This window comes from Bactrocera dorsalis, unplaced genomic scaffold, assembly GCF_023373825.1.
Source record: "Bactrocera dorsalis isolate Fly_Bdor unplaced genomic scaffold, ASM2337382v1 BdCtg199, whole genome shotgun sequence".
Lineage (NCBI taxonomy): Eukaryota > Metazoa > Arthropoda > Insecta > Diptera > Tephritidae > Bactrocera > Bactrocera dorsalis.
In genome coordinates this window covers 14,372-41,519 of record NW_026038250.1, presented here as the reverse complement: position 1 = coordinate 41,519, position 27,148 = coordinate 14,372, and the positions used below count along the sequence as shown (strand labels likewise).

General features: G+C 34.5%; 6 protein-coding genes and 2 non-coding genes across 15 annotated transcripts; 3 read left to right on the top strand and 5 right to left on the bottom strand.

The window, feature by feature from the left end:
* Positions 1-2,830, bottom strand: LOC125780201 (sodium-coupled monocarboxylate transporter 1-like; the record flags this gene model as incomplete). The annotated part of the gene is given in 5 exon segments (XM_049461998.1): positions 1-101; positions 234-374; positions 428-537; positions 1,880-2,064; positions 2,780-2,830. Coding segments are annotated over 4 exon segments (364 nt in total), but the record flags the coding sequence as incomplete, so codon positions are not given.
* A 948-nt stretch (positions 2,831-3,778) lies between these two features.
* Positions 3,779-6,162, bottom strand: LOC105234122 (tudor domain-containing protein 1). The gene is made up of 3 exons (XM_011216394.4): positions 4,857-6,162; positions 4,429-4,791; positions 3,779-4,371 (listed from the first exon to the last, which is right to left on the bottom strand). The coding sequence occupies exons 1-3, from the start codon at positions 6,012-6,014 to the stop codon at positions 4,051-4,053; spliced, it is 1,842 nt and encodes a 613-aa protein (XP_011214696.2). The 5' UTR covers positions 6,015-6,162; the 3' UTR covers positions 3,779-4,050.
* Positions 6,163-6,661: 499 nt separating this feature from the next.
* Positions 6,662-9,729, bottom strand: LOC105234120 (ATP-dependent RNA helicase WM6). 2 transcript variants are annotated; one of them, XM_011216392.4, is made up of 8 exons: positions 9,568-9,729; positions 9,193-9,408; positions 8,751-8,971; positions 8,501-8,684; positions 8,280-8,398; positions 7,329-7,460; positions 6,855-7,257; positions 6,662-6,777 (listed from the first exon to the last, which is right to left on the bottom strand). In XM_011216392.4, exons 2-8 carry the CDS (start codon positions 9,389-9,391, stop codon positions 6,764-6,766), a joined length of 1,272 nt encoding a protein of 423 aa, XP_011214694.1. In that variant the 5' UTR covers positions 9,392-9,408; positions 9,568-9,729; the 3' UTR covers positions 6,662-6,763. The 2 variants fall into 2 exon arrangements, with proteins under 2 accessions (XP_011214694.1, XP_011214695.1); XM_011216393.4 differs by having other exon boundaries at positions 9,193-9,405; positions 9,568-9,715.
* LOC115065775 (small nucleolar RNA Me28S-Cm2645) lies at positions 9,047-9,119 on the bottom strand. The gene has a single exon (XR_003845509.1). It is a non-coding gene; the product is annotated as a small nucleolar RNA Me28S-Cm2645 (small nucleolar RNA).
* A 390-nt stretch (positions 9,730-10,119) lies between the features above and the next one.
* On the top strand, positions 10,120-12,427 carry LOC105234119 (chitinase domain-containing protein 1). Its single transcript, XM_011216391.4, has 6 exons — positions 10,120-10,626; positions 10,699-10,885; positions 10,947-11,150; positions 11,220-11,381; positions 11,441-11,678; positions 11,797-12,427. Exons 1-6 carry the CDS (start codon positions 10,348-10,350, stop codon positions 11,936-11,938), a joined length of 1,212 nt encoding a protein of 403 aa, XP_011214693.2. The 5' UTR covers positions 10,120-10,347; the 3' UTR covers positions 11,939-12,427.
* A 104-nt stretch (positions 12,428-12,531) lies between these two features.
* On the bottom strand, positions 12,532-18,284 carry LOC105234118 (putative mediator of RNA polymerase II transcription subunit 26). Of its 7 annotated transcripts, none has more exons than XM_029548464.2 (3): positions 17,993-18,284; positions 16,160-17,514; positions 12,532-16,055 (listed from the first exon to the last, which is right to left on the bottom strand). In XM_029548464.2, the coding sequence occupies exons 2-3, from the start codon at positions 17,378-17,380 to the stop codon at positions 12,930-12,932; spliced, it is 4,347 nt and encodes a 1,448-aa protein (XP_029404324.2). In that variant the 5' UTR covers positions 17,381-17,514; positions 17,993-18,284; the 3' UTR covers positions 12,532-12,929. The 7 variants fall into 7 exon arrangements, with proteins under 7 accessions (XP_029404324.2, XP_029404323.2, XP_029404325.2 ...); XM_029548463.2 differs by having other exon boundaries at positions 18,062-18,284; XM_029548465.2 differs by having other exon boundaries at positions 18,112-18,284.
* Positions 18,285-18,374: 90 nt separating this feature from the next.
* LOC105234117 (zinc finger protein Xfin) lies at positions 18,375-23,530 on the top strand. Its single transcript, XM_049462001.1, has 4 exons — positions 18,375-19,972; positions 20,039-20,413; positions 20,479-22,869; positions 23,013-23,530. Exons 1-4 carry the CDS (start codon positions 18,850-18,852, stop codon positions 23,021-23,023), a joined length of 3,900 nt encoding a protein of 1,299 aa, XP_049317958.1. The 5' UTR covers positions 18,375-18,849; the 3' UTR covers positions 23,024-23,530.
* A 2,853-nt stretch (positions 23,531-26,383) lies between these two features.
* Positions 26,384-26,454, top strand: Trnag-gcc (transfer RNA glycine (anticodon GCC)). Its single transcript has one exon. It is a non-coding gene; the product is annotated as a tRNA-Gly (tRNA).
* The last annotated feature ends 694 nt before the right edge of the window (positions 26,455-27,148 follow it).

The window sequence follows — 27,148 nt, the reverse complement described above, 5'->3', positions numbered from 1 at the left end:
CTATTGCCGTTAAAACTACAGATATAATGATTAACCAATATTGAGTGCCATAATTGTAGATTTCCGATGGTGTGCCCAGCATAGTTGCGCCTGAAATGTAGCTATTTTCAAAAAGATAAATCATATTTGTATTACATTCTTAAGACCATATAAGATTTATATTAATTTACGGTGGCCATCTAAAAGACTATTATACTTTCCCATCAAACCGCATAAAATAATGGCATACTAACCTAGCAACAAGACTCATTGCCACTGGAAATACTTTCATTTGTCTGGATCCCAGCATATATTCACTCATTCCTTTAGAACCAAAGTCCGGTACGTTATGATCTTTCGGTTCCTCATCACGTTTTGGTTTAACCGGTTTCTTCCTAAATTAAGCAAAGTTTAGTAAATATATAATATTGATTTTCATTAACTTTACTTTATGTAGCCAAAATAGATACCGATTCCCGTAGAGAACAACAAAAGCGCTCCAAAGACACAGTAGTCGACAGTTGAAAAATGTAATTGAGAATATTCTTGTTTGGATATCTATAAAAAGAAAAATAAATATTTTTATACAAGGGCTTGGTAAAACAGTACTAGAATGAAACACTTTTTCGTTAAAAGACTTATACATATATGGGAGTTGTCTGACTACTTAAAGGGTGTGATAACAGTTGAAGGCGTTATAATCACTTGATAATTGAAATGACGTATTAAATGTTCTTCTTCTTTATTAGCGTGGACAACGCTTATGCGGTTATAGCCGAGTTTGCAACAGCGCGCCATCGTTCTCCCTTTTCGCTGTTTGGCGCCAATTGGAGATTCCAAGTGTAGTTGGGTCCTTCTTCATCTGATCTTTCCAACGGAGGTGAGGTCTTCCTCTTCCTTTGCTTTCTACGGTGAGTACTGCGTCGAATACTCTCAGAGCTGGAGTGTTTTCATCCATTCGAACGACATGACCTAGCCAGCGTAGTCGTTGTCTCTTAATTCTCTGAACTATACATACATACATATATACAGCTCATCGTTCCATCGACTGCGGTACTCGCCGTTGCCAATGCGCAAAATACCATAAATCTTCCGCAGAACCTTTCTCTCGAAAACTCGTAACTCCGATTCATCAGATGTTGTCATCGTCCATGCCTCTGCGCCATATAGCAGGACGTTGATGATGAGTGACATGAAGAGTTTGGTCTTTGTTCGTCGAGAGAGGACTTTACTTGTTTGCTGTGAATGCTGGAAACATGTTTTCCGTCTATCACAACATGATCCATCTTGTTGGTGGCTTTTCGATCCGGAGACAGTCAGGTAGCTTGATGAATTTTCCTATACTTGAATGTAGTACTACAGATTACCATATTTCGTGCCCCGGCGAAGTCGATCAACCTCAACCCATTTGAGGATGGAGTGAAACATTCACACATATCATTTAGATATCTTCTGACCGATAACGCTTTTGCCTTAAACTCTCTCTAGTGCTCAAATTATCTATTGCAAAGTCAAAGCATCTGATAATTCAAAATGTGCTTCTATGAGTAGTAGCCGTGATTCAGTCCGAGTTTGGTCATTTTGCACTGTACCAAATGAAGGTAGACAATTCACATACAAGCGATACAACGTGTATCAATACAACGGAATCTCTCGTATTTGGTGTGGGGAACATAGAAGTGGTTATTACGAATATATAGGTGCAATGTTATACTAGATTTTACTGAGGTTTTGATAAAGTATCTCTAATAGTTTATGATATATTCAAAATGAATTTACCGATTTGAAACACGGTTTTATTCAATTGTAGCAAGTAATGAAATGCTTAATTTAAAATTATACCTGTATGTATACATATGTACATATGTAAATATATTTCTCTTTTATTAGTTTATCTTACCTTATATTGCATTGCAAAAAATTAAAGATAAGCGACGATAAAATGAAGATTATAATTAGTCGTATAGGCTTTACTCTGTATTTAAAGGCCTTTAAAATTTTTTTAGTAGTATCAGATAACCACTGCAATCTTACGAAAATTTTCATACACCTCCTTTTGCCAAAATTTTTGTTAATGACTCCAAACTATTGGGTTTTTACGAGCAACCAGTGTCTTTATTGACCCAATTAAAAGAGCTTATAAATATGTACATATGTATGTACATACTTACATATATACATATGTGATATGAGAATGTAGTTGATATCCACTTTGAAAGACGAAAAATGCTCACTAAATCTGGTTTAAATATTGATTTACCACTTTCATTATTTTTTAGCAATTAATTCAAATTTGTTGGTCAGACATGACATCATTGTCGACAATTTTATAATTTTATAAATTTGGTTTTTTAGGCAGGCATAATTTTTTCTTTGAATTTATGTATGTATATAAAAAAATTAATTGAGTTTTTATAAAAAAAATTATGATTGCCTAAAAAACAAAATTAAAAGATTATAATTTTAACTAAAAACTCGAAATATTTGATATCTGATGTCATTTTTTTGTTACGTTAGGGACTTTTGTATAAATTCACTGATTGTGCTCGCACTCCATTTCGTGGGTTTCAAACATTTTACAAGATTATTTTTCAAAAAAAGTAGTTTTAAGAAAAATAATTACGACTTTTACCATTATATGTTCAATGGTATATCGTTTTTATTTCTGTACATTTAATTTTGAATTATTTATAGCCTTCTCCGGTTTTTAAGCATTCAAATGACACATTAAAAAATTAATTTAAACAGTTTGCTGTTATAATCATATATTAATGTCGACCAAAATTAATTCGTTTTATACTTAGCAAATGAAAAGAATACTTCCACACAAATCAGAAACCAAAAATATACTAAGCTCATAATAAGAAGTAAGCCACTGCGGCCATTAAGCAGTTAGTGCGGTTATCGCATATGGACTAGTTAGTGTACATGTTACTATAGAGTATTATACTTTTGTTCACCTTTTGGTTGTTTGTAACACCTAAAACTAAATGTGATAGATACTTACATAAATGATGTTGATAATTATTTATATATGTACATACATATGTATACTTTATGTATATACATAAATGATCAGGTTAAGGGGACGAGCTGAATTCCTCTTGACTTAACTGAATTTCAAAAATTCTTTCGACACTTTCCCTGACAGTGTATGAATTTATGAAAACTGTTGATAACCACATCCTGTCTTTCATACTTAGCTTTCACAGCCAAGATGCAGCGTAAATCATATTATCATATTATCCATTCTTCCATTACAATGCAAAAATCAGAAAAAATATGCGCCTGCTTCCTATATAACACAATTTTAAGTTCCATCTGATTTTTTTCAAGTTCCAATAGTTTTATCTGGACAAAAATTTGCGCGAATAGTTCCTTTGCCAAACTTATTCAAGCCTGCAGATACCGAATATGTGTCTCCGTTTCCTATTGAGAACTTTTGAATTGCAAGTTGCGAAAGTATAAAAAGTTCGGTTACAGACGAACTTAGACATTCCTTACATGCCTATTCATATATAATAATCAGTTCAGTATTTGATTTCGCTTATTAACAATGGAGTGCTAAAGAGAGAATCGCATTGCGGGGATTGCTTTACTTTAGTGTGGAAAAAGTGCGTGTAAAATTTATAAGCTTCAAAAAACGTAATATTTCGGGAATGTTTGTTTACCGCACTGTTGAACACATTCGCAGAAATTCACTTAGAAAATAAAAAAAATGTTAAATTATTTGTATGTGAAATAGATATATCTACCAGATCAATGTCAAGATCTTTACATAAGTCTACCGTCGGTCAACTGGTCTTTTTTTAATGACTTCTTCAATGGCATGCGGTCAATGTCTATGAAAGTATCCTTTATATGGAAAATGTTCCGTTTTTAATAAGCAAAACAACAAAATCTTAGCAAATCATAATCCAAGGTTTCTCCATCCTGCTGCTTTAATGGTAATTAATATGATTAAAAACAAGAAAACGATTTATGAAACGGACAATAAAAATATATAATATTAATAATATGCATAGATATTCACATAAGTGGGCAGTTAGTTAAAAATAAAAATATACATATTTAAACTTCAATTTTTTTTGTATATTCCAAGTCGTAAAGCATTTGCGTAATTTTAGTAAATTCCTGATCCAATACGTGAACCTTTAACTCTTTTGCGTTGATCTTTTCAATAACCTGCACTTCAATACGTTGATTCAATAACATAACTACCAACATTTGAATAACTTTTTCGAAGCGAGCCTCGTCGCCGTTTGTAATATCGCTTATGTCAGCGATACGACAAAGTACTGCGCGAAACGGTTCTTTTTCTTGGACATTGTTGCATTTGGCGATGCCTTTTAGTGGTACAGTCTCTGTATTACCATAATCAACATAAAATACCTGCAAGTGGAAATGTACAATATTTACAAGCTTAAAAAAAAATTAAAAATTATTTACCTGGAACTTTGTATCTCCTTCTACACCAATGACCTTGGCGCGATACCAAAAGCAATCCTTTGCATACTGTGCCAATATTAAATCACCTAATTTTGGTGCTTCAGTTAATTCCTGTTCCACAGATAATTCATCGGAGTTCCAAAATAGTTGTTCCAGTTGTTCATCCTTCTCATTTAGTATTTGAGCATAAAACGAATCAGGTCGAGAAATATGCATAACTTCTAAATTTAGTATACCATTTTCAAGAACCTCATCTAAACGTGATTTTAACAAAATTGTTTCTTTTGGTGTTTGCAAATCATCAGAAAATGAATTTTCGTCAAAGGAATTTACGAAAGGATTCTTTGAGAAGTTTAATTTAACCTATGGGGATTGTAATACATTATACAAATATAACAATTTCTGTATTTACAGTAAATAACACTTACATCTGGCGACTTCTCTCCTTTTGATTGGCCTTGAACCATGTAAACGTGCAAAACTCTGCCTATTTGCCTCACGACCTCAAAGTTGACTTCTTTGAATTCAAAAGTCCGTAGCGTTTTGGTTAGCACAAACGCATTTGTCTCTTTGCTTTCGCTAGTTGCATCTTTAACACCCAAAAGAATACATTTCATGGCTTGTGCAGGTAAATCTTTGTAAACTTTGGGTAAATCATAAAATTGGACATCATTGATATTTAGGGGCACCAATTCTCCATAATCGATTAGCAGCACACGCAAATTATTTTCATTTTTCTTATCTGGAGATTGTAGCAGCACACCTCGTAATATATTCTTACTATTAATTGAGATACCAAATATAACATTCGTAGACGGTATTCGCACGCATTTCGGTAGATTATACATATTGGTTAAATCATACAACATATCATTGCGCATCTGGCAAGCATAGAAGCACAACTCCTCTATATTATGTATATACGTAACGAATGCGGTGAAATGATACCCTGCAACGAATGCCGTCAAATCACGCAAATGGACACATGACGGTAATGATTCAAGTGTTACTGACTCGGGTTCAGCAAACTTTATTTTACGTACTGTTGCAGTTTTGTCGTCCACTGCATTAATATCGGGCACTTTTTCATTATCGTTTAATAACGCAATTGAACTAATTGAATCCTTCTCTACACTTCGGTAGCTCGTCCACTTCTCGCCCTCTACACTACGATAATGTTTACTATCAATGTCGTAATCCAAACACCCGTCTTTATCGCTTAATACCTTATGCCATTCAACAAATTCCTCGAGTAAATACGGAACGGGTTCTAGATCAATACCACAACCAACACCTCCAGTTAGGATTTTATTGACATTATGTAGTTGTAAATGTATATTGAATTTACGTGCTAAGTTTGTTACGGCCGCTACACGTGACATGTATTTGTCGTAGGCCATCAAAGCAAACACATTAGCATGAGTTGCTTGACCAGAATCTTTTCGAAAATGTTTAAATATATCGTTTCTCATCATAACTTCACATTCATCCAAATATTTATTTATATTTGCTTTTAGTTGCTCAACCTCTCGTTTGCACATATGATGCATTATTTGCATACGATCTACGTTTGAATGGGACGCCATAAGTTTACCACATAAAAATTTAAAGCTTCCAAATGCGGGTGTAAATAGTTTATAACTGTTCAAATTTTAATAATTGAAGAAGTTTAGCAAACTATTGTCATTAAGTAATTGAATACAATTTCCGTTAAATACACACAAGTAACGGAACTTTCTAAATAGAGTTACCATGCTTTTGGAAAAATATATATTTTATCGAATTATAATTCATTCATATACATAGATATGTATGTATAGTACTAGAGTAGTACATAAAACTCCAAATATTTTGAGAATTCATTTATGGATTTCTTGTTCCAATTAATACTTGTGCGATATTCAATATTTGATCGTAGATAGAGAAATAGGTTTAGTGTTCAGTGATGAACATTGAACCGTAACCATTGAAAAACGCGTTTCCTATTAGTGAGACCACTAGCATGATTTATGTAGTTACTGCAGACAAAAATTTTTTAAAGCAGTTTGTTTTCAATATATAGTTTGCCAAATGTTCGGCTACACACATATTTAGCTCTTCCTTCCTTATTTATTATTCATTATTATATAAAACAAAAGGTATTCTATTTATATATAGATTTCTTTATTTAATTAATCATTAATATATATATCTTTGCTCTTCTTAAACGAAGTGTCTTAAAATAAAATTGATGTACTTTTATATCTGGATCTTTATTTGAGTAAATACATTCTACATTGTGATAGCTTTACAATGAAGTATCCCATTTTAGTAAAAATACTAAGTTTTGAATATCTTATCGTCCCTCAACTAAAAATAGATAAATAAGAAATTATTTAATAATTAATATCGAATATTTTCAGGTCAATCAATATGAGTTTACTTACTATATGAAGATAGATCTATCTCATCCGGTAATTCAGTGATATTGACATCGAATCGGTCTTGCACTTCGTTCAAAATTTTGGCGTCTGCTTCATCGGAAACAAATGTTATTGCCAAACCTTTGGTACCGAAACGTCCAGCTCTTGCAACGCGATGCAGGTAAGTGTCAGAATCTTCCGGCATATCATAATTAAATACAATGTTGACACGTTCTATATCCATACCACGTCCAAAAAGATTGGTTGCCACCAAAATACGTTTTTGGAAATCCTTAAACTGTTGATAACGGTTTAAACGCTCTTCTTGGGTCATACCACGATGTATGCCAATTGCGGGGAAATTTTGTTCAGTAAGCAATTGGGCTAGCGCCATGCAGCGTTGTACCGATTTTACAAAAATTACAACCTGGTACGTTCACAATTAGTGTTAGTGGTATTCAAAAGTATTAATTTTATCATGTGGTAGCTAAAACCTACTTGATTAAATTCGAGTACATCCAGTAATTCGAACAATTTCTTGTTTTTCTCGTTCTCCTTCAATTTAACGTAATGCTGTTGCAATCCGTGCAATGTCAATTTTGCTTCGTCATCCACATAAACTTCCATGGGCTGAAATATAAAATTAAATGTGATATATTTTAGCTTACAATTATTGGAAAACCAATGTTATTATGAATCATCTGCCACTTTTCAGCGCTATATTCCAATCCCTGCTGCTGAATCGTTAACAGACAGACAGATGAAGCGTCTTTGATATTATTCACTGTCGTCCAATATAAGACATAGTAAATTTTCAAACATTTATATTCTATAATTACATACGGCCACACAACCACCACATCTCATTAGTTTCGAAACAGGCTACTGTAGCAGCTGCACGCATATAGAATTTCGAGTGATCCCCAATGGAATGTTTAGACCTATATCCGTTTGGTAGTCGGCTTACAGATGCATCCCAGGCATTGCCCTTTCCAATGCTATCTGCGATTAAGCATTGTTCATTCCCATTTGTGAATGATCGATTTATTGACTAATCTTGTTGCATGTTGGAACGTATATAAAAGTACGTCGCAAAGGGTCCACGCCACTTTACAAGACGATATGGCATTAATTGTTTGATATTTTATTACTTTGACTTTATAGTTTTCAGCAAATTACTATATATTATGGTTATCGCTTTTAAACTGACCATTTTGATTGGTCTTCTTTTCATTTATACTTGTCTTTTGATATTATTAGCTTTTGGTATTTGTTGTCTGTTATACGAAATTTATTTTGATATTTGACTTTACGTTTATTAAGGTTTTTAATTTTTTTCATAATAGTGTAGTGGTGTTTATATTGTGGCAGTTCAGCAATTGAGATAAAGCTTAGTGAGATAACTAGTGGTAGTAGAACAAGTAGAAGAATGGACACGTTGATATTTACATCTTGCATGAATTTTTTGCACACTGGACGTATTTCCTTGCTCAATGTGGCGGAAAACATCATGACTTGTTTTCCATGTGGAGTGCTGCGGAAAATCTCCTGTACATCACGACGCATATCTTAAAAGAGATTAATTTTTTTTATCGATTAGAATTTATTCACAAAATATTCATTTGCATATACATCTGTACTTGAAAAGAATATTCTGATTTCAATCTTACCTAGTTGTTCCAACATTTTGTCACATTCGTCAAGAATAAAGTGTTTCAAATGCTTCAAGTTCAATTTTTTATTGCGTATCAAAGCAAGAATACGGCCGGGGGTACCCACAACAATGTGGGGTGTTGTACCCTTCAAAGATTCTTCATCTTTTTGTATAGATAAGCCACCGAAGAATACACCAACCTTCAATAAATGATGTATTTAATATCAAATTGAAGAAATAAAATTTCGCTTAATTTAAGCAATTACCTTTACAGCCGGCATGTATTTGGAGAATCTTTCGTACTCTTTGCTGATCTGGAATGCTAATTCACGAGTGTGACACATGACTAATACATATACCACATTCTCTGTCGGTTCCAGCTGTTGTAAAGTGGCAAGTACAAAAACAGCAGTCTTACCCATACCCGACTTAGCCTGGCATAATATATCCATACCCAGTACAGCCTGGGGTATACACTCGTGTTGCACTGCAAACATATTTAAAATTTCACATATATTTATTAGTATTTCAAGATATTTTCTCTCAATAGTTTACAAATGAAAGTTTCAGATTTATTATATGATAAATCGATCATAATATATCAGGTGTCCCTATCATATTGTCATCATAGATGTCGAAACCAATAAGTAAATTCGGTTTCATGTGTGTATACATACATGTATGCATATACATATAATGAAAATTTACCTTCGGACGGATGCTCAAAACCGCAATCAACTATTGCACGCAAAATTTCTGGCTTCAACAAGAAGTCACGGAAACCCGAACTGTGAATTGACACGTATGTGCCTTTCACATCCTTCTTTGGCGCTTCTGGAACTTCAGCGACCGTGGTTTCGGTCTGCTCCTCATCTTCATAATCCAAAAGATCATCATTATCAGCCATTTTTACTCAAGCGTCTTCTAGTATTGAAAAAATACGAAAAGTTAGGTTATTCGAGTAATCGTCGGCAAAACCAAGCGACAGATATGATGCCGCCATTTTCTTTTTTCAACTTGGCCAAGAATTCGATTTTTGCCAAAAATTTGTTTAAAAAAAACGTATAGTCAAGCAGTAATTACCTTTTGTGGAGTTGAAATTAAATTATAGTAAATATTTCACAATTTATTTTAATTGTTAGAAACTTGCAAAGTCGCGTCACACTTTTTCTTGACTTGTCCGATTTAGTACACTGATGAATATGAGTTATGCTACCATATCATAAAATTACTCGTTGCATGCTGTCGGACCTCGTTTTCCGCGCAAATGTATACAGTGATGCATTTGAATGTAGTAGAATAAAAAAAAATTTAAGCTACTACATTTAAGCGATGCAATTGTTAAATCAAGAAATACATGGATTATATAAAATATATAAAGATATTTTATTTTATTAAAATTTGACATTTAATATATATTATTATATTTAATTAAATATTTAATATAATTTGCAATGTTAAATATAAAGTGTACAAAGTAAACGTCCCGGATTATCTATCTTTTAATTGGCAATGGCAATAAAAATCCCCCACCATCGATTGCAATTTGTAATAAGAATATTTTTGTTTATAAATATACCCACAAAGCATTTAAATTATACCTTTTCAGAGTATTGCAAATCCATAATTTTCTCTGTATCGGGTATATTAGGGTTAAAAACTGTTTATCACCTGCATTGGAGTCAGCTGTCATGATTTACGGGGATCTCACTTCACGTCGTTAGCCGGTTGGAAAGGAAGTAATTAAACGATTTGCTGCAAGAGTGGGAGACTCACCTGGTTTGATGACGTATTGAAAGCATTTTGTAACTACAAAGCTCATTAAATTTGAGTTGTAAAATCAATTGCTAACGGAATTGTACTATGTCGGCCAAAGCCTCATATAGCTTTTTAATAGCTGTGATATTGATTGTGCCTTTGCTGGTCGAGGCAACCATATCACCGAGGAAAGGTCGTGTTGAAAAAACCAAAACCACTAATCCGTTAAATGTGTTGGCTGGACCACAAAATGAATCTGTTTTCAACCGCAATTTGATTAATATGCGTCCTCTTCCACAAGACATTCTAGAACATAATGCAGCATATTATAAGGATACAACTTACCGTAACTTCAATGGGACTGTGCTTGGCTATGTTACTGCGGTAAATAAACGAATATATCGGGTGATATTTCTCTTCATGTATCATTATATTGATTTCTAATTGTTTTCACAGTGGAATTCACATGGGTATGATGTGGCAAAAATGTTTGCTCGAAAATTCGATATTATCTCACCCGTTTGGTTCCAAATTGTCAAGGACGGCGATGAATATAAAATAGCTGGTGGCCATGATGTTGATGTCAATTGGATGAGGGAATTGAAGCGCAAAGGAAAGCAGGAACGCGGTACTACTCTAAAAAGTGGGTATATCAAATAATATTTACTTATTTGAACAGGAAAAACATCAGCTAATGTGCATAGTTTTCCCACGTTTTATATTTGACAAATTTACGGAACGGGACTTTTCACGTTTGTTGAGCTTGGAAACCGAAAGGGTACGACTAAATGAAATATTGATTAATGTTTGCAAAAACTACGAATTTGATGGCATTGTCATTGAATTTTGGACACAACTTGGCGGGCGTGTCGATGATACATTTCTTATTACATTAATACAAAAAATGAGTAAGTTCTTAACTGCTATAAGTTTACAATTGTCAACAGCAAGACTAATTTATCTCTTTTTGTTTTAAGGCGAAGCACTTAAAAAAGAAAATTTGCGTCTAATACTTGTGATACCGCCATATCGTCAAGAAATTCCAAACTTATTCACTGAAAGACATCTAAATCAACTGTACAAACACGTTTACGCATTTTCGCTAATGACCTACGATTATTCGAATCCACAGCGACCAGGTACATGCTATAATTTTACTTGTGCTAATATGAATTTGTTTTAACCTTACTTTGATTAGGTGCAAACTCTCCATTATACTGGGTACGACAGTCAGTGGAACTATTAGCTCCGCCTACAACAAATGATGTTAAAACAAAAAGGCGTAAACTTTTACTGGGTCTCAATATGTATGGAAATGATTATACACCCGACGGTGGCGGCCCAATAGTTGCAGGACAGTTCTTAAAGCTTTTGAAATATACGAAGAAACGCTTACCGTTTGATGAATTGGATGTTGAAAACTACTTCGAAGTAAAGTGAGTGTGTCAGCAATTAAAAAGTATATTAATTTTCAGTCGAAACTGCATACATATTTAATATTTGTTTTGCCTGAAAATACTTAGTATAACTTTTAATATTTAAATATTTTTACAGAACCGAAGATGGCAGACACATGGTTTTCTATCCTACACTTTATTCCGTTCATGAGCGTATAAAACTTGCTCAAGAATTGGGCACTGGAATATCTATTTGGGAGTTGGGCCAAGGATTAGACTATTTTTATGATCTCTTTTAAGGCTGTTTTTAAGATATTAGAGCATTCATAAGCAATATTTTATTTGGTAAGTAAGTTATTCTAGTTATCTTAACAAAGTCAGAATAAGTGAATTGTAACTTAACATTCCCGAAATAATGTTCAAAAACTACACGAAAGAAGTACGCTAAACGATCTTAGAATATAAACGGTAAATTTTAAGAACGACTCGAAACTCATATTTTTTATATTCATAAGTAATAATGAATATAATATTTATTGAATGACAGCTATTAAGTGGATTTTATTGAGCCACTGCACTCGTCCACAGAAACCACTGATTTTTACTATTTAAACCCCAGCTCGAATCGAAAAAGATTATGTATTTTTTATCTTGCTTTATTTGTTTGCTATTTTTATGTATTGTAGAAACAGGCTTAAAAACCTTTCAGTCTGTCTTGATTTGAAGCGGATACATCAGATTGGATAATGGAGTAGTGAAAAGATAAATAGTACATAATTATGAATAAACTGCATTTTTTTTTAAACATATACATATACATAGATGTGTAAATGTAAAGTTATCTTGTAGCTATTGTTATCTATAATACATAGATACGATAAAACTAGAATTATAAAAAAAAAACTTAATTTCAAGCAAAAACTAAATACAAATGTTTATGCTACCCAAATACTATAGCGCGTTGCTTTTCATACTTTCATAAACGAAATTATTAAATTTTCCCCTCTGTAGTTGTGCCACTAAATATCTACATATATATTTTTAATTACATTGATCAAGCGCATATTTTCCAAACCTATTTTGCATCAACAAAATTTCTTCGTTTACGTATGTATACTTTACTGGCGCCACGAACTAATTTTTTCTACTTTAGTAAACCTAAATTATATTTAAATTAAAATTTAATTTTTTTAACATATTCCCAAAGTCCACATTTTTACATTTTTTTCTTCGCCTGGTTCATGTTGAAGATTAAATACCAATCTATTTAGGTTAGATTTAACTGAAACTTCAAACAGAAATACGCAAAACGTCATTGTTACCGTTATTGTTGCCATTTGGATTCGCGTTAGCACCCTTACAGTTACCTACCACCGCATTCAATTGCCCATAATCAGTTAGCATTTTGAATAGTTGTTGTTGTTGTTTTAATAAGTTCTGCTGCACATGTGGTGGTTGCGTGCGTTGTTGTTCTTGTTGCTGCTTCTGCTGCTGCTGTTGCTGACGGTTATTACGTGCCAAATCACAGAGCTTGCGGCGTCGTTCATAAAAGTGTGCAACGCGTTCCAATTTCAATTGTTCATCTGCATTGTTTGCATTGTTGGCGGTGGAGTTGATGTTATTGTTGCCAGTGACAGCTGTTTCATGGCTATTGTTGCTAGTGCCGTTATTACCTGCATCGTTAGTTTGCTGATTCGATAGGGTTTTGTGGGCGCCGTTACTGCTGTTACCACTCTTACCATTATTATTACTAATTCCGCCCAAAAAATCGGCTATTTGACGTGGTGAAAACTTTGGTCGCTTGCTACCATCATTGCGACCGTTACTATTGTTATTGTTGCTGTTAATAAGCGGCATGCAGCGCTTAATGAACTTGATGCGTTCATTACTATTGCCAGGTGTGTTGCTGACAAAGATTGTTTTGCTGCTTTGCGCCAGCACGGGACCTGCAGTGCTGGGACGTGGTGGTGGCGGTAAGCGACTGGTGGGCGTAACAACAGCAACCGGTGCGCCAGTTTGTGATTTGCTGCGCACTAGAGTGGCACCACCGCCTGACGTAGAGTTACCCGATTTGGCGCGTGACCGTTGCATGGACGAAACCGGCGACATAGCTGAGCCACAGCCATTGGAGTTGGTATTGAACGTAACCTCCACGTTGCCACTAGTAGCGCCGCTGCTGTTGTTATTACTAGTGCTCTGTTGTTTTTGTTGTGCAGCATATAGTTGGCTTTGCGTAACCGACGAGTTGGTTATGGTAATACTGCCAATGGAAAACTCACTGCCGACCAATGAATTAGAAGTCGAGGTTAAATTAGAGAAATAATTTTGCATCGATGATTTCGAATTGTTCGACAAACGTACGGCGGCAGATGAATTGGAACATACAATACCGTTAATGCCACCACCACTTAGCGTAATGGGACTGTTATTGGCTTTACGTGCGTTTAAAATGTGTTTCCTGAATGTTGTTGCGGCTCCAAATGGCAGCTTGATGAGACCAAAACAATTAATGGCAATTGGCTTCGGTATGCCCGCATAGAGGTAGGCATTCAAGTAAACGTCCTCATAATATTTACTACTGTTATTGCTGCAACTGTTCTGTTCTGTTTTAATTGCTTTGGCGGCGTTGCCACTGCCGCTGCTTGCACTGCTGCTGCTGCTACTGCTACTGATCGTTTTGTACGTATCCAAAAGTGAGTAGTCAAATTCGAGCAAATCATCATCAATATCTGCATTTACTTCTTTTACGTTTATATTATCGCTGTTGTTGTTTTGTTGCATCAGTGCACCAGCAGCATTTGCAGCATCAATAGTTGTCGGTGCAACTGCAACATTTATATCCGTTCCGACTTGATCATAATTGGCTTGTGTTAGGAATTCCGTCAGCATTTGTTGTTGCCTTTGTTGACTTATAACAGCCACTTGGTTGTTGTCTGTTATTTCATAAATTAAATGATCTTCACCAACTCCACCAGGCAGCACATATTGCTGTGCTGTACGTTGCATGCCATTCACGACGTTCGGCAGCAGCAAGCCAGCATCTCCACCAGTAGACATTTGCTCAACCACACTGTCTACATTATCATCTGTGAGTGAGGGTATATTGTATAGTTGGAAGTGTGCAGTCATATTATCATAGGAGTTCTCATAGGCACCGCCTGTGGTTGGCAATGTTGAAAAATCGGTCAATTTATTCGATTTCATATCGACTGAAGCGCATATATCCATTAGTTGTTTTGCGCTAACAACACCGCTTTGATCGTATTGCTGTTGATGCATAGCTAAAGTGTTTGGATCTGTCGAATTATCAACCATGTTGGTGTCATAGTGACTATTTAGTGTTTGTTGTTGATAGAGCAGCTGTTGCAATTGCATTGCATCGATAGCAGTGAGTTGCTGTTGTTGTTGCTGCTGCTGTTGTTGCTGCTGGTCTGTAGTATGCTGCAATTGGTGTTGTTCAACCAACGGCCCGGTGTTATTAAACATTTTCAAATCCTCAAGTGTAGCAACGTTGTAGGGCACATATTGTTGATGCTGCTGTTGTTGTTGCTGCTGTTGGTAGGCTACAAATTCACCCGTTATTTCAACACCATGACCCTGTTGCTGATGCTGCATCTGCTGTTGTGGTCCACTCGTTAATATTGTTTCGTCATAGCGCATGCGCTTTGCTGACGGCGGCACCTGTTGCTGAAACACCTGATGCTGATCCTGTGTCTGTTGTTGTTGTTGCTGCTGCTGTTGTTGTGCAGCGGTTGCTGTGTCCAATTCATTTTCATCAAAGTGAATTTCAGTATCAGCTGTGCTGAGTATCTCATTAATGAATTTGCTATCGAACATATCGTCAAATGTCAGTATGGAATTGTCATCCGATGTGTTATGCGGTATTGCATCGTCACATGTCTGTGCCACTTCTTGAGGCACCACATAATTTGGTGCCATCACCGTTTGCACTATATTCATATTGGTGTTGGTTGTAGGCGCATTCATACCCGCCTGCAGTAGTTTTTCACTGTTGTTTTCTGTAATTGCTGTAGTAGTTGGCATTTGAAAAATATTCGTAATGCTTGTTGGCATATTTAAGTTAGTAGTATCCATAACATTTTTAACGAATCCACTCGGTTTCTTATCGATTAAGCCAGTGTTTTCAGTTATAGAAGAAACAGCCTGATCGAGTTCAGTTAGTGGTGTTGTATCAAAGCGTGTTATATCTTTGATTGCAGCAACTTTCGCAACTTCTTTTGATGCGTGAGTAGAAGATGAACCGGAATTTCCATTATTTTTGGAGTTTTTCCCGGGAGCATTCGACGGTTTGCCTGATACTGATTTGCCACTTGAGCTTATGCGTTCGTATTCAAGGCTGGAGCTAGAAACAGATGAATCGACCGATTCTTGACCAACAAAAGCAGGACTCTTCACCTAAAAGTTAGGGAAAACCACCCATTCATTAACATTTTTTTAAATAATTTTAAATATGATTAAAAAAGAAAATATTCGTTAATGTAACAAAAAGCAATGCTTACAACAACCATTCCACCTACCTCAGCTAATGCTGTGCTCAGCTTTGGTGTTGGCGGTAAAGAACATGAAGAATTGGATGACGAAGAATATAGAGCTATTGGTGTTGTGGCTGATGTCTCTATTGTACCCGCATCCTTGCTATGTTTACCGCTATGCGTTACGGCATTCGAAATTGTTGCCGACGGCGGATTATTGGTATTTTCATTTTTATGGCTATTTGCATTCGAGCCTAAACTGTGGCTGGAGTTTTTCTTGGAGCTTTTGCTCGTCGCTTGTGCACTCTCCGTGCTGGTGTTGCTGGACGTATGAATCCCGACCGAAGCTGCATGGTTGTTATTATTGCTGTGTCGCGATTGTTTACTCCGCGAACGACTTCCACTTGCGCTGCTGCTGCCACCGGATGAACTGCTCCCAGCCGTTGTACCACCACTTTTACTACTTTTATGACGTGGTGTTGCCGTATATGTGGAAGATGTTGTCGATATGGAGGATGACGATGATGATGCATTTGATGATGTGGACAAAATGCCTGATAGATCTGAGGGTGAACCCAAAATTTCAGTTGGAGCGGTTAAACCTGAGCCATCTCGCAAACAATCTTGACTATTATCATTGGAAATTAAATTGAGCATCTCATTTGCTGTTGGCATATTGGCTAATTTGGATGAGACAGCACCCCAAGCGGAAGGATGCTGCATCATCATGTGATTGTTGAAACCGACCATAGTGTAAATGCCCCGACATATGCTGCAAACGATAACATCAGCCGAGGTTTTCTTTGGAACTATACCATAGTAATGCATATCGTTACCGCTTAAACGTTGCACTTGGCGTATAGACCGTGCACTTTTGGAATTAGACGAACCGCTGGCCTTTGACGATGAAGCTGTTGAATTGGTTGTAGAATTTTTCCCATTATTATTCGATGATGAACTATTATCGCCTTTATTACGATGATGTTGCTTGTCGGAAACAGTAGCTCGTACTTGCTTTAACATTTTATCAAAATCAAAGACTTGATGCCATTTTTGCCCTTGGTGTTTAATTAATGAATTTTCAGAATTTTTAGTAGAATTGCTTGAGGCCTGTGCCTCTGGGACTGTATTCCCACCTTTAGTCGTGGCCATGGCAGTTGAAAATAAATTGCTGATCGACGATATATTTTTGGATATCTTTCCGGAGTGCTCTGTGGAGAAGTCGTTGCTGTTGGGCATGACTTGCATACAACGCGACAAGGGTATTTGGCCTCTGCCTCGTATGAATGTTTGCTTTAGGACACAACACAGAAGTTCATATATAAGAACTATTGAGGGAAGAAACTGTGCACTTTGTGTCCAAGCAGTAACAAACCAGAATTCTGTAAAATCAAAGCAAAAATTCCACTAGATTTATTGTATAGATGACAGATAAATTTCTAACTACCAAATATACATTAATTTGTATTTTATCCATATATATACGAAAATATTTGTTTTATTGAACTGTAGTTTTACCCTATAATGAAAACGAAAAATGTGTACCGAATTTTAAAGAATCAATATTATTGATACTTTTCTATAATACAACACTGTTAATTCTCAATTAATGCCTAATAAACAGCTGATATACTCTGACAGCTGTTAATCAACATGCTACATACAAGTTTTCTGTCCGCTCTTCCAAAACATACACAACCATAAGCATATAAAAAAAATTAATACGATATCAAAAAGGCATTTTGTATAGATTATTTTTAAACAAACATTTCCTGGGGTCGAATCACATCCTCTAGGAAGATTAGAATCTCAACATCCAAACACAAAATTTACTATGAAGATTGTACACTATTAAATAACCTTTTTCTAAAAACGTAATAGCACTGAAATACTACGCTTCAGGCAAGTCGATTTTGAGAAACAACGTACCGAATGTATACGAAGCGTGCTTGTGTATGAGTGCAAGCAAAAAGCCTCACCCAAAATGCCGTGTACGTAGTGTTCCCGTCGTAAAAAATTATTTTAGTTAATTCAAATCCATGGTTAAGGGATTAAGATATTGTAGAAATTTACGTGTGATAATTTATAACAAATTTTTTTTTATCAGTCAGCTCTCCGACCGGAGCAGACACGGCTGAAAATTTTTCGCACTCGTTACTTTTATACGATTACTTTATAGTGACGTACAAAAATAATGCTGGATTTGACAGGGTTGCATTTGATATCTAATATTTTAGATATGGTAGACGCTCAATATTTGTAAATAATATTTAAAAACTTTAATAAATATTTCCATACATAATTAGATTATATTACAACTATGAATTTGAACGTGCACTGAATTCGTTTAAATAAGCTTTGGTTGTAATTATTATTCTCTATTTGGGGGTAATCGATGTTTTTTCGAACTTCGATAACCAATAATCGATTTGTTTGTTTATTACTTCACCAAAATCTGTGAGAGGTCGAGTTTATTTGCGACAAGTATTTACAAACAAAATATAATTTTTGGTATTTAAAATAAGTTTGTATGCATTAAAACTTAAGCGATAAGATAAGGAATATTATGGTTCTTGTAAACTTGGCCCGTAAAGCGCTCTGTGAATGCAGTTGTTCAGATGAAGTTCTTCCTGATAAGGCCACAGCACATAAACACACCAACCTCAGTTAAGTGTAAATAACTTATATCTTACTTAACTAGTAAATAATCTTTAAACATGGATAAAGAGCCAATAATTATGACACATGCTTTACCCAATAAACAAGTTATTAACAATCAATCGAATATTGAGGTAAATCTGAAAAAAGACGTAGCATTTACATCAGATGAATATGAGAGTGATTCCAATACTAACTCCAATGCTGATAATGAAGAGTATTACGATTCAGTCTCTGAAAACAGTTTTGAATGTGAACGTGACGTGAACCGTTCATTTCCAATTTTACACAACATGGATGCAAAAAAGAAAATGTGTATAAAAAGCGCTAACTATATTTATGGAAAATATGTTCTGAGACAATGTCCTATGTGTGATTCCGAGTTTAATTCTGCACATTGTTGGAAGAAACATATTAATTACATACATCATCTAGCTACTCCGGAAGATTTGCAATTCAAATACAACGAAGTAGGTGCAAAATGTAAAATTTGTGATTTTCAAACGGCTACTCCAGATTTTAACAAACTATTAGATCATCAAATCTCACATATGCCATTTAGTCTGTTTTTAAAATGTAAATTATGTGATTGGAGAACTAAAACACATCCAAGCATGAATTTTCATTTGCGTCAAGTGCATTCCGATAAATTGGATATGACAACAAAAAGTATTGAGTTAACTTTATGTCCATATTGTCAGCAAGAATTCTCATCACAATGGTATTTGCGAAAGCATATGTTTCAAGAACATGAAAAGACTATTGACGATAGAACATGTTTTATTTGCTTAGATTGTGGTGAAGAATTTCCCACAAATGTTAGTTTACGTGCGCATGTATTTGAAAAATTTGCAGACAAGTCGGTGGAAGAACTGAGCTTCAAAGAAGTGATTTCAGTTGGCGAAGATAATGATATTTCGTACAAATGTACTCAATGCCCGACCATTTATCGCAAAAGTACATCCAGTCGGACAGTAACAAATTTACGCGAACATTATATGCTGCATTTAGGCGAACTTAATGGAAAGCACGCGTACAAATGTAAATATTGCGATGAAAGTTTTCGTCGATTTGACTACATGCGCCTACACATTTGTGAGGAACTACGTAAAGCCTTGCAGAATTGCGCCAATTCACATACCATATTAAGTGCGAAAGGCCGTAGAAATAAGTTGGCAAAAAGTAAGTTAACAATAATTTTTAAATATTTTATAATAAAATAAAAGGATTAAATTTAATATCTTTTAGAAAATATGCAGCAAGAACCAGTCGAACTGAAGAGAGACTACATGAAACATATTCGTCATGTTTGTTTAAAATGTGGAAATTCATACGGTAAGTTATTTCATTGCAAACGGCATATGTATATAAAACATGGCATGAGCAAGCCATCAGGATTGGATTTTAATAAGATAGCCAATCAAAGTGCTTCAGAAGTTTATGAATGTACGATATGCGAAGAATTCACCTGCGATTTGGATTTAAATACAATGCTAGTTCACGCGCGTATACATACCGTTTATGATCCTTTACTCTGTAAAATTTGTAATACATCTTTCGCTTACGAAACCGACATACCAGGACATGATTGTATGGATGTGGAGGTTGTTGAAACAGTGAAAGGTAAGGTTATATATATACTCGTATACATATATTAATAACTAATTTATACATTTATTATCATTCAGAGTCAAGATATCCCAGAGAAATTCCCATACCCAATATGGATACTTTTTGCCCTAAATGCGATCTAACATATACAACGCCTTCTTCCTTAACGAGACACATGAATAGAATGCATGGCATGCATGAACCATACGGGCTTGGCTTTGTAGTGTGCGAAACAAACGGTAGCACTGAAGATGTATTTCGTTGCACCCAATGTGAAAACTTTACGATTAATGAGAAAAATTTGAAAGCTATGTTGGAACATGCGCGACTACATTTGCCCTATGAAAGTTTCAGGTGTGTCTTCTGTAAAGAGCGATTTCGTTTTAAAGAGCAGGCGAGACAACATCAATGTTCAAAAAATACAACAGAGGCGGTTAATATAGTGGATAAATACGATCAAAAGATTTTGAAGACGCGCTTAAATAAAATGGGCCGTTTATGTCCTAAATGTGGTAAAAAATTTGCAAAACCAACCGTTTGTAAAGTGCATACAACAAATATACATGGTTTAGATAAGCCTGCTGGACTTGGCTTTGATAAGCTCAGTGTTGATAGCGTTGATAGTAATCGCGAAACATACCGTTGTAACGAATGTTTAAGCTTCATTGTAGAAAAACTGGATTTAAGTTTAATGTCAGAACATGCTAGAGAACATTTTCCGTACGATAGTTTTTGGTGTATGCTCTGTGATGAACAATTTAAATTCAAATTACTAGCTATTAAACATAAATGTCCGAATGATACAAGTAAAGTGGAAGAAAATAATGATGGTGATTTTGAAAGCACAGCGCATAGCAAATATCCTAAAACATTTGAAAAGATTATAAGGAAATTTTGTCCCGAATGCAACTTTGAAGTGCCAACAATGAAAGCTTGGCGTTGGCATATAAGTAAATACCATGAAATGACAACACTTACCGGTTTACAGATGAAACAAGCCAAGGGCAATTTAGTAGAGTGTTTAATTTGTCAGGTAAAGACGACATATGTAAGGCGTTTAGATCATCGATTTGTACATCTGCCCTTTAAGCCCTATCAATGCAGATATTGTTTGGAATATTTCATCGAAGTTGAAAAGGCGAAAGCGCATTGTGGTGATTGTACTGTTGCACCAACGGAATTCGACGAAACGGAGGAAATAAAAAAGCCGCAAGCAAATAAGCGTACAGCGTCCAAAGGCATTGAAACAAAAATTGATATTAAGAGAGCCAAAATACAAAATAAACGCGAAACTGTCTCACATGTAAAAGTGAAAGGAGCAAATTCGTCCAGTGAACGGATAGACTCCGAAAGTGAAAATGATAATGCAGACGCTAACAGATGTATTAGTGTTGTACTTACAGATGATAATGACTTCGCAAAGTTCATACGTATAAGCTGTCCATTATGCCCGAATACAGAATTCGAATCGAATCTAATGCTGACGCGTCACTTCAACGAAGCTCATAATAACTTCCGCGAACACTTCACAATTCATCAAACAAATGCGGCGAATTGTAAAACGTGCAAAAAATATTTTAATATCGTATACAAGAAAACTATGATTAAGCACTATTTAAGTGAAATTAACGCTACATGTTTCTGTTGTCGTCTATGTGATAAAAACATACTATATTTTGAAACAATGCGCTCACATCTACTGGACGATCATCAGGCTGTAATTGCCGGTCAGCAGACACATGAGAATAGCAACACAACCGCAGAAGCTGGTGAGGAGGTCGATCCTTTGAAAGTAACCGCTGTGGATATATCGAAAGTGTCGCGTACAACCATGGCAATACCGAGCGTTAAAACTGCGGTATTTAATGAATTTAATGCCTACATTTCATATGCATGTCCCGAATGCAATGAGCCCTTCGACACATCCGAACAATGGCATTTGCACATAAACGGTGCGCATAGTTTCTTCGAACAACATCAGCTGAATATTGAAGCCACATCGGATGGTTTTAAACGTTGCAAACAGTGCAGTGTTAATATAAGTGGCGGCATTTTGGCCGAACAAAGACACAAGCTAACACATATGCAATACAAATCGTTCATTTGTATTCTCTGTCAACATCGTTCGACCACGTTAGGTGTGCTCACACAGCATTTTCGCCGCCGTCACTTTGCCAAGGGCACGTTTAAGTGTGTTCTATGTCCAAGTGTGTTAAGTACTTCATGCGAACAAATCGAACATATGAAGAGTGTGCATGATCCCAGTGAATATCCATCGAAATTATGTCGCGTCTGCTTCAGCATGTTCAGTTCAGTTAACTCGCTGAACACACACATGGATTTGCATAATCCCAATCGGAAAGTATTTCAGTGCGACTATTGCGATCGTTATTATAAGTACAAGAGGGAATTGGGTTTACACGTGCGTGCTAAACACCCCGAACAAGAAGCCAAAGCCAGTGAAGGAGGTAACTAAACAATTATTTTTATTTACTTAGAAAATGAATTAAACGTAATGATAATGGTTAACATAAAATTATTAGATTATATATTGCTATCAGTCAAATCAAGTGAACAAAGTTTAGTGAGATAAATGTATTATATACTATAGGTTTGAAGTAATGTGCAATGAATTGGGCGCTGTGAGTTGGGATAATGACTTTTTGTTGAGTTATCGACGATTACACTAACTGTTTGTTGCTGCTAAAACAAAATTCATTATATCAAACAAGGAATAAAACAAAAAATACTATTTTTACTTTTTAAAATATTACAAAAACAAAATAATAATTATAACAAAAATGAAATTAAGCTCAAATGTAACGTTGTCCCATTGAGATTTCTGTTAAAAGATTTGCATATTTTTTTATTGAATAGCAATGATGATAATTATTATAATATTGTTTCACGCAGCTAGAGGTTACATACATTTTGTTACTTACATAAATATGTAAGACGCAAAATATTTATTTATTTTTCGGTATATTATTTCTTTTTATATTAATCTTCTTTATATTAGAATTTATGCATTAACTAATTTGTTTATTTTTTTTTGTTTTATTTTAATGTTAATTTCTTATACAACTTCTTTTTCTTAATCTAACATTTTTTTCTTTTTCTTAATTTTGAATTTTTTTCTATTTTTAATTTATTCTTTTTTGATAAGTTTCACTTCTTTAATTTACATTTTCTTTATTGACATTTTATTTACTTAATTCTATTTTTTATTTTTTTTTTATTTACAAATTAATTAATTATTTTAAAATTAAAAAAAAAAAATATTTAAACGTTGCAAATTTTTTTTTTTTTTGTTTTTAATTTTTTCGTACACCATCAGTTACTATATTTTTGCTTTATTTTAAAATTTTAACTAAAATTTTAATTAACTATAACTAATCGTTATTTTTTTACTGAACACATGTATTTTTTATTCTATAAATTCTCTGATAGCACATTTTACATTTAATGATATTATAATTATTATTTTTTTTAATTTTTATTATTTTTTTAATTTTTATTAACTTCTCATTTTTCATTTTTTTATCCTAGAAATATTTAAAGCTTCCGATTAAATTTGCATTAGAAACGTTCAATTGAAAACTTTTAGATTCCGATTTTTTGTAATCCAAATTTTTATATGCCAAATTAAATTTATAAATATAAAATTGTTTGGAAAAAAATCGTGGAAAATACTTGTTGAATTGAACGCAATGAAAATTTGAGATTTCTTAATTTCATTTATTTTTTTTTATTTAGATATGTTTTAGTCAATTATCATAATTTTGTAGCTGAAGATAAAAATGTGATTAACAATTTCGTTGCAATTATTGCCAATTTATAGAAATTTATTTAAAAACTAAGCTTTTATTAGTTTTGTTTTAACTTCTTAATATTATTTTTCAGTAAATATTTAAAAACTTTAAAGTTTCTGTTGCTAAAAGTTCGTTTAAGTACTTTCGATTTTTTTTTACTATTTATTATTTCAATATTTTACATTAAAAATTACATAAGTATTTCAAAAATTGTATCAAAAATTAAATTTTCGTACAAATCCGGAGTTTTAATTCCGGCAGTCTTATCTAATGTTTTTCACAATCAATTAATTTTAAAAACATTTACAAACACTGCTGTGAAGAATTTGAAATTTAATTGAAAGAAAAAACAAAGTTTTTAAGTTAATCATTGCATGTAGATATTAACCACACTAAATTGTATTTTAATGCACAAACACAATTTGTTTCCAAAACATGGTTTTATTAGCTAGTAGAGATAAGATAAGCTTTTAACATACCAGAAATTAATTTTATTCTAAGTTTATTATTTATATATGTATATGAATGTATGTATTTGCAATCTATTTGTCATATGTTTGCGTAAGGGTTAGACGTCTTCTTGGCATTGTGTTAATTGATTCCAATTTTGTCATTTGAAGCTCGCAATATTTGATATCGCCAATTAAAAATGTATTGTGTATAAGTTTGTGTATCTAAACAATAATATTTATATGTAAATATGTAAAAACTTGGGAGCTAATCCTTCACACCGCACAACGTTTGGATTTCCATTGCCAATTCCTGTTTGCTGGATTCTTCATGTGTACATATCGCAACGCCAACTTCTCAGCTCGCACGCGCCATTATTGGTCACCGCTACATAAGAGCTATCATCGGTATATCCTCTCAGTGTGCTTGTGCCAACGACGACCAAAACGTTTGACGGATGTGCGTTTATTTGTTCTACATAGTCTAGCTAGAACTGCCTGCTGCTTTTTTCGCTGTCGCCTCGCAGACACGACAACAAACATTCTTACCAAGCTGACAGGAATAATAGCGCGATGCACAGCTCAGCACCAAACAGTATCCGCACAACGAATCCAATAGAAAGCTGTTAGATACGAGAGCAAAACAAATTTATTAGATACATATAGTATACCAATATGTGCACACGCGCCCAGAGTAAGCCATGGAGCATGTGTGTGTGGTGTTCGTACCCGCAGCGTATGGTCTTACAGATGACAATGAGTATAATTGAATGAATGGCCAACGCGTGCCACTTTACCATGGCAAAATGTGTTGCATCTGCTATGGATAAAAGTACACAGCATGTGTATGCATAGTAAGCGCGAAAATACGAATACGTTATTTAATTTAAACAAAAAATAATAGAAATAAAAAATAAAGCACGATGTTGTACTAATTGTATTGGAAAAATTGCAAAAAGTGAGTATTTCGTATTTATTTCACATTGACAGTGTCTGAAATGTGCATTTTGCCTGTTAACATGGTCGCAGTCAATATACGCAGTCGACGTCGGCGCAGGGCAAATTGCTCGGTGGATGGTTAAACTGAATTTAATCGTTTGGTACTAGGCGCCCAGAACCAGCAAGTAAGCAACTCGCTGCTTTTTCGCTGCCGCAAATTTGCGGGCAGCGCAGCCTGCATCTATGTGCGAGCGTGTGTGTGCAGCAGAGCGCACGCTAGGGTGGTCGGACAGGTTTTTTCTACACAATTCAATCTTTAAAAACTTGTGTATAAAAAATTTTGTTTTTTAATAAAAAAAAGAACATTTTTGAAGAAAATACATATTATTTTTAATATTAAACTTTATTTATTTTTTATATATATTTTTTTCAGTTTAAAATTGCTATAAGCAGTGGGTAATTGTTCGTAAAAAAGTTATATACACAGGTTTAAGTCAAATTTAAAGTAATAAAAATAAAATTTCTATTTATAAATATAAATTTCAACAAAATGTAAGTAATTATTGAAAGCACGTGGCGTTATGCACGCAAATAACATTGTGACGCCTACCCTACTGCAGGTACACATAACTAATTGCCTTCCATATTTACATTGGCTGCTAAAGTGTTGTTGTGCGCCTTCGCTAAATACTGCAGTGAGAGACATGCAGACTAAATTTCAAAGCATGGGCAAATGCCAAACACGTGTTAGAAGTATACAAATTACGAAATGAGAAATACAAGCATCGGTGGTTCAGTGGTAGAATGCTCGCCTGCCACGCGGGCGGCCCGGGTTCGATTCCCGGCCGATGCAATTTACTTTTTTAATTTTTTTTATTTACTTTTCTCTGCTTTACTATATTTTTCACATTTTTTTCTATATTTTCTTTACAACGCATTGCGGGCGAGCAAAACCACTGAATATTTCGCATGCAATAAAATATATTTCATGCTATACACATGTAAGCCAATTCATGCTTATACAGCGTACAAATTACACGCAACAACAATGCTTCACAAAGCCAACAAAACCATTATGACATACCGGTCCAATAACACTTACTTACCTTTAATGCGTGTGTGTGTCTGCACTCGCATTCCTTTGCGTGCCATGACATTCATTCATTTATTTGCCGGTACGTAGAGACTTGAAATTCCACACATTGTACACGAGTACACGAGTTTGACATAGTGCTTCGCTGATACATGCAATGGGACTCTCGCTGCTGCTGACCATGTTGCCCTGGTATAAATGGCATATCATGCAACAATTCTTTGAAGTTTTCAGATTCCCAAAATTCCATCATGCGATTTTTCTCTCCTCAACGTCGTCACCGCATTATTGTTGTGAAATATTTTTTCACTCGAGCTGTTTGGTGTATGGGGAGAAAGTTTAATGATTTATTTTAGCATTGTATTTAGCTTATTTATTTTGAATAAACGTAAATACATATGTATATAATTATTACATGAATTTTAATATTTATGAATATAAAATTATAAAAAAG

Bases quoted from the DNA above. Each gene is read 5' to 3' on its own strand.
- LOC105234120 (XM_011216392.4), bottom strand. From the start codon at position 9,391: ATGGCTGATAATGATGATCTTTTGGATTATGAAGATGAGGAGCAGACC. The intron at 8,685-8,750 runs GTAATTGCTTAA...CATTTATTGAAG, and splicing joins AATACATGCCGGCTGTAAAG to GTTGGTGTATTCTTCGGTGG. The intron at 7,461-8,279 runs GTAAATATCAAC...TTTATATTTCAG, and splicing joins GCAAAAAATTCATGCAAGAT to CCCATGGAAGTTTATGTGGA.
- LOC105234119 (XM_011216391.4), top strand. From the start codon at position 10,348: ATGTCGGCCAAAGCCTCATATAGCTTTTTAATAGCTGTGATATTGATT. The intron at 10,886-10,946 runs GTGGGTATATCA...TAATGTGCATAG, and splicing joins ACGCGGTACTACTCTAAAAA to TTTTCCCACGTTTTATATTT. The intron at 11,679-11,796 runs GTGAGTGTGTCA...ATATTTTTACAG, and splicing joins GAAAACTACTTCGAAGTAAA to AACCGAAGATGGCAGACACA.
- LOC105234117 (XM_049462001.1), top strand. From the start codon at position 18,850: ATGGATAAAGAGCCAATAATTATGACACATGCTTTACCCAATAAACAA. The intron at 19,973-20,038 runs GTAAGTTAACAA...AATATCTTTTAG, and splicing joins TAGAAATAAGTTGGCAAAAA to AAAATATGCAGCAAGAACCA. The intron at 20,414-20,478 runs GTAAGGTTATAT...ATTATCATTCAG, and splicing joins GGTTGTTGAAACAGTGAAAG to AGTCAAGATATCCCAGAGAA.
- LOC105234118 (XM_029548464.2), bottom strand. From the start codon at position 17,380: ATGCAAGTCATGCCCAACAGCAACGACTTCTCCACAGAGCACTCCGGA. The intron at 16,056-16,159 runs GTAAGCATTGCT...CCTAACTTTTAG, and splicing joins AGGTAGGTGGAATGGTTGTT to GTGAAGAGTCCTGCTTTTGT.
- LOC105234122 (XM_011216394.4), bottom strand. From the start codon at position 6,014: ATGGCGTCCCATTCAAACGTAGATCGTATGCAAATAATGCATCATATG. The intron at 4,792-4,856 runs GTAAGTGTTATT...CAATCCCCATAG, and splicing joins AAGGAGAGAAGTCGCCAGAT to GTTAAATTAAACTTCTCAAA. The intron at 4,372-4,428 runs GTAAATAATTTT...TTCCACTTGCAG, and splicing joins AAGGAGATACAAAGTTCCAG to GTATTTTATGTTGATTATGG.